Source organism: Sceloporus undulatus, chromosome 1, assembly GCF_019175285.1.
Source record: "Sceloporus undulatus isolate JIND9_A2432 ecotype Alabama chromosome 1, SceUnd_v1.1, whole genome shotgun sequence".
Classification (NCBI taxonomy): domain Eukaryota; kingdom Metazoa; phylum Chordata; class Lepidosauria; order Squamata; family Phrynosomatidae; genus Sceloporus; species Sceloporus undulatus.
Window position 1 is genome coordinate 354248759 of NC_056522.1, and position 6376 is coordinate 354255134.

Here is a 6376-nt window from a genome sequence, read left to right on the forward strand (position 1 = left end):
GCCATGATAGACTTGAGATTGCTGACCTGGGAAACAGCTTTCCTTGTGGTCATCATATCTGCTCGACGGGTGAGTGAACTCTGTGCCTTGTGTGTAGACCAACCTTACCTTCGGTTCCACAGGGACAAAGTGTTCCTCCATCCCGATATCACTTTCCTTCCAAGGGTGGTGTTGTCTTTCCATATCAATCAGGACATTGTTTTGCCTACGTTAGCCCCGAACCCAACAATGGATGCCGAGCTCCACCTGCACACTCTTGATGTCCGACGGGTGCTAACATTCTATGTGGACAGAACCTCGGGTTCAAGGCGCCTTGAGAGACTTTTTGTCTGCTACTCTGAATCCAAGAAGGGACTGCTCAAAGATTGTCTAAGTGTGTGGCAGCTACCATCCACCTTTATTATGAACTCTCAGGGAAAACACCTCCTACTCGGATTCATGTCCGGGCTACTGACAAAACAAATAACACTGACAATAGTACTTTCAAAGTTCAAGAATGTATTGTTGTATAAATAAATACAACTTGACTTTACAACTGGTGTCATGATACTCCCTCCTCCACTGACTGAAGCTCGTCAGTCTAACCCATTTGTGTGATTTGCGGAGACCATGAAGAAGGAGGACAAGTTGCTTACCTGTAACTGTATTTCTTTGAGTGATCATCTGCAAATTCAAACAAATCCCGCCCATCCTTCCCTCACCCGTGTCCTGTTCATTTTATTTCCTTTCTATCACTGCTATGCGGCGCACTTATGGAACTGAGAAAGAGCGGGAACACTAGGGGGCTTATAAGAGGGTGGATGGAGCTACCACCAAAAAGTTGCAATTGAAGTTTTGCCCAGTGATTTCTGAAGTTTGCTGTGCAGATGCAGAATAACCGATTTGTGTGAACTGGCAGATGACCACTCGAAGAAATACAGTTACAGGTAAGCAACCTGTCCATCTTCAGTGTATAATGACTACAATATCCATTCCAGACAGTAGTACTTGTATTTCTGATTTCTATGCATGGATGTGAAAGCTGGACAGTGAAGAATGCTGACAGGAAGATAATCAATGTATGTGAAATGATGTGCTGAAGAGTTCTACAGATACCATGGGCTGCTAAAAAGGTTATTGAATGGGTCATAGAGCAAGTCAAGTCTGATCTCTTACTAGAATTGAAGATGACTAAAATAAGGCTGTCTTACTTTGGCCATATCATGAGACAGTGTGACTCATTGGAAAAGACAGTAATACTTGGTAAAGTGGAAGGCAGTAAGAATAGAGAATGAATAGACGGATTGATGCAATCAGTAAAAGCATGGCCCTGACTTGGCAAAGACTGATCAGGGCAGCTGATGATTGGAGCACTTGGTGGTCTCTCATTCATGGGCTAGCCAGTATGTCAGAGTTGGTTTGATGACAAATAATAACAATAAAGGATACAACTTGAGTGGCATCACCTTTGTGAACTGGTTTGGTGTTTGAATGCTGTAGAAAAATGTGGGATTGAACATTTTAGTACAACAGCCTCTGGGTTTACTAAGTAATCCAAGTTTACTAATTATGTGTGATTCCACTTGAAAGTCTGTGTAGTACTGCAGATATATCCCAGGGTGTATTTCAGTTCTACTCAGTGGGCAGCATTGGGAATTCCCAGATGTCTGAATCAGCCCTCAGTTTCTGTAGGTCCATGAATTTGTAGCACATCATAGAACATAGAAGGCTTTCATCCAGTAAGCGCTTCAACCCACAAGAGACCCCCTCACATTAGAGTGTTTTTGGAATAAAACATGTTCAAAACCATTGCTAGCAAATCGACTGGGTGAAGTGAGTCATCCTCAAATAGACAGCAGATGTGAATCATAAACATTGGGAATAACAAAAGGCTTTATTCTGCTACTATTATGCAGTTACGCTGGGTTTGGTTATATTATCCATTAGCGTCTCTGCTCATTGTGGAGAGCTTTAGAATTTTTCTTTCAACATAAAAGCTTATACTTACACTCCTACATAGCCACATATTCAAATATACATCTAGAGAGGAATCAGGTGTCCTTGCTTTGCAAGATGAATCACTGCAGAGAGGGTTAGGGTGAGAATGTGTGTAATAATTTGCAACATGGGCATACAGTTCTGAAGTATATGGCAACATTCTAATTAATTCCAGGAAGAGAGCATCACATTTCAGAAGAAATATATCTTTGGTGGGAATTCAAGGCAGATGTTCACATATAAGTGATAATCATGTTGCTTTTCATGTAACATTAAATACACATTTTTGATCAGGAAAACATTTGAACTGGAAGTTGAGAATTCTTAAATTCTTGGCCCTTCTGTCTAACACACTTCGGTTCATTGAAAGCCTTATGTTCCTTATTGTTACTGGAAACAGCAGAATCTGACCAAAACCAGGAGGCAGAAAGTACCATTTTGTTGTGCTACATTTCAAGAGGTTTCCCCTGGATAAGTGCGACATCATATTGTATACATGGAGTGCTGGATCCCCATTGATCTGATGTTGTGAGGAGAGAGTGACATATAAGAAATGAATAAAATAGATGCATAAGTAAGGCTATGATTCAGTGAACTAATTTAGTCACCCTCGAGGGCTTAGACTTGTCTTTTGGAATTACTAATTAGGTAACATGTCATGAAGAAAGGGGTCCCTACAAAACAAAGCTTCTCCCATTTCTAAAGCAGTTTGATGCAAGGTACAAAGCAGAGCCATTTAAGAAACACCTCCCGCCCAGCACTGAGATCTAGGTATGTTCTTTCTTGGATCTCAGCCAGAATTATAAGTCCTTTAGTGAGGCTTCAGTCCTAGACTAAAGATAAAAGCCCTGGAGTAAAGATATAAAAGGCCATGAAGCACCTGCAGCAGTACTGTGGATGACACTATGCAAAAGCTGCAGAAGTACAGAAATGACCTTTTATAGTTCTTATCATTACCATGTCATATGTTTTCCCCAGTGAATGCTATCTTATATTCAGTCACATTTAGTCTAGATTTTCTACCACCAATTCTCTAATCAAAATAGCCCCTTTTTGCAAGCCAGGGAAATATGTGTTGCCTAGCTACAACTTCACTCAGATTCCCACGTGGTCCTGAGTGGAATTTCAAAGGGTGTCCCACACTTTCTGCTTATATATGGACCACAGTATTATTACTGATCAATTATAAAACAATAATTTGGAAAAACAGAAATTTAAGATGCAGATGCTACAGTCCATTATCATTTACTACCACATCTCAGAGGCCTTGAATCTGCCTACATTGCTTTTGCATATGCCCCATCCTCTGAAATGAATAAACTCCCATATCCTACATAGTGTTTGAACTACAATTCAGCTTTGCTGAACACCCATCTGCTCTAAAGAATTAAAGTGACTGAAGTTTTATATCTCTCTTCTTGAGGTACCAAACTGATGGCCTTGGGAATTGTAGATCAGGGGACTGAACCAGAGCTCGCTAGTAAAAAAATTCTAAATGCCTCACCAACTACAAATCCCAGAACTACCAATTTTAGATGGAGCTGTGAGAAACTGGAATGAACCTGATACAGCTTGTAGTGCAGATACATCCTTATTTTCGGGATGGTAATAGATGGACAAGTTATCTTCCACACAAATGAGAACTCTGCATACAGTTTGGGAAGCTCCCTAGAGATTTCTGTGTGCCAAAGAAAGCATTTATAGCAACTGAAGTGAATCTGGAATAGAACTGGGATGGGAAGAAAGTCTTATCAAGTTTGGGTCAAGGATATTCACATGTCTTCCCTGCTATTTTTAAGCCTGGTAAGAGAAGAGAAACCTTAGGCATTTTCCTCAAAAGAAATATGTTCAGGATTTCAGAGAAAAGGTAACTCAAGTACATATGTCAACAACATTTTGTTGAGATATTATAGAGCAGTGATGTTTAGCAATTCTGTTTTATGCTTTTCCAGACCACATGTGGGTTCATGAGTTTTGTTTTTTATAGGAAAAACAGGAAGTCCAACTCGTAGAGCTGAGGAAAGAACGAACGCACACCAAAGACCGCTGGGGGCAACATGGCTGAGGGCTTGGCAAAAACTGGAGTACAGTACAACCTTGAACATATGGACCAGAGAGGAGAGACTGACTGCATCTCACAGTGTTAACATCTTCTGTCAGTTAAATAAATTCCTCTGTTGTAAAATATCTTCATAGAAATAATGTAATATGTGCAGAATTCCAATGTTGTAAGTGAAGTGTTTAATTCAATGTTACTTTAGCAATGTGCTTAAAAACTGTTGCAGCTAAAGAGACAGGGTTTTCCTTCCCTCTGCCTTTCCCCCTTTCAATTATGCCTTTTAACAGTTCAGGTTATTCGATTTGGAATACAAGTGCCCTCTACTTTAAAACATACCTATTTTATGAGCTTAGGGGCTCCTAATATGCCTTTGCTATGGAACTAGGACCATATAAGTGAAACTGCTCTGCATATATGATTAACTGACCCTTGACACTTTAACAAAAGCTTTTAAGTATCCAAGAAGCTTTAACGTGGAGCTTGAACGCATGGACAAAGAAATATGGAGAAATGTATTCATATAAAATACAGTTGTGCTATAATTTTAAATAGGATTGCTTATCTGGTGTATAAAAATCTCAAGAGGATTTCTTTTAATCTTTTAACAAGAACAAATACCTCCAAAAGCATATAAATTATTTCATTAGTTTCATATAGCAATTTTTGTTGTATAAACACATTGTTTTAACTTCTGGTATTTCAGGTTGTAGTTTCTCTTTAACCAACACTTTAAAAATGATGAATTAGTTTTTAATTAGTAGTTATTTCAAGCTATCATGCTTTTTGCTATGTCCACAGCATTCTGTTTGTATTCATGCTAACATTTCTATCAAAATTTGCCTGCAACATGCAGTTCTATTTAAAGAGTTCTATTTATGCCAATACTTGAGAGAGATTGTATGAAGCTATTGTCAGCTTCTCTATTTCACAAATGCAATCAGCAAAACTATATTGATATCAGAAATCTGTTTTTTAAAATATATTGGTGTATGATAAAGATAATCTAATTTGTGAATGAATATGCGTGTGGTTACTTTTTATAATTTGAGATAATGAATGCTTTGCATACAATAAAATGTAGGAGATTATAAAATATTTTTCTGTTCTGGGTGGTGGAAGAGATCAAATTTTCACAATTTAAAAAAATTAAAATTAAAAAAAAAAAGATGGGCAAACTAATCCTATGTTCACTGTACCAGCAGCTATTCTTCCTGGCCTAAGAGCAGTGTCATAAATTTAGGATTCTGTAACCAACTACCAGCAGATTCAGCACTACCACAATAATTACTTGTCATTAAAAGCTAATTTAGTAATGTCTATAAAGGCTGTAATAATAAGACACATGATTTGTGTACAGAAGGGCTCAGTTCAATCCTAGGCATCTCAAAGTAGATCTAGGAAGCATAGAATAATAGAGTTAGAAGAGACCGCACGGGCCATCCAGTCCAACCCCCTGCCATGTAGGAAATCCAAATCAAAGCATCCCCAGCAGATGGCAATCTAGCCTCTGCTTAAAGACCTCCAAGGAAGGAGACTCCACTACACTCCGATGGAGTGTGTTCCACTGTCGAACAGCCCTTACTGTCAGGAAGTTCTTCCTAATGTTGAGGTGGAATCTCTTTTCCTGTAGCTTGCATCCATTGTTCCGGGTCCTGTTCTCTGGAGCAGCAGAAAACAAGCTTGCTCCCTCCTCAATATGACATCCTTTCAAATATTTAAACAGGGCTATCATATCACCTCTTAACCTTCTCTTCTCCAGGCTAAACATCCCCAGCTCCCTGAGTCGTTCCTCATAGGCCAAGGTTTCCAGACCTTTCACCATTTTAGTCCCCCTCCTCTGGACACGCTCCAGTTTCTCAATGCCCTTTTTGAATTGTGGTGCCCAGAACTGGACACAGTATTCCAGGTTGGGCCTGACCAGAGCAGAATACAGTGGCACTATTACTTCTCTTGATCTAGACACTATACTTTTATTGATGCAGCCTAAAATTGCATTGGCCACATCACACTGTTGACTCATGTTCAACTTGTGTTCTACTGGACTCCCAGATCCCATTCACATGTAGTTTCATTCAGCCAGGTGTCCCCCATCCTATATCTGTGCCCCCACTGGTCACTTCTCTCCAGGATGAAAAGGAGCCATTGTTGAGCACCCTTTGGGTTCGGCCGGTCAACCAATTACAGATCCATTTAACAGTTCCTTTGTCTAGCCCACATTTTACAAGCTTGTTTGCAAGAATGTCATGGGGAACTTTGTCAAAGGCCTTACTGAAATCAAGATATACTATATCCACAGCATTCCCTTCGTCTACCAAGCTGGTAATTTTATCAAAGAAAGAG

The 6376-nt window shown here is 39.5% G+C and overlaps 1 protein-coding gene across 1 annotated transcript in view; it reads left to right on the top strand.

Moving 5' to 3' along the window:
* The window catches only part of PPP4R4 (protein phosphatase 4 regulatory subunit 4), a 158858-nt gene extending 153803 nt beyond the window's left edge, over positions 1–5055 (top strand). The window contains 1 exon segment of the mRNA XM_042454785.1: positions 3965–5055. Within this exon segment, the coding sequence (XP_042310719.1) occupies positions 3965–4042 (78 nt within the window). The 3' untranslated portion in view covers positions 4043–5055.
* Positions 5056–6376: the final 1321 nt, after the last annotated feature.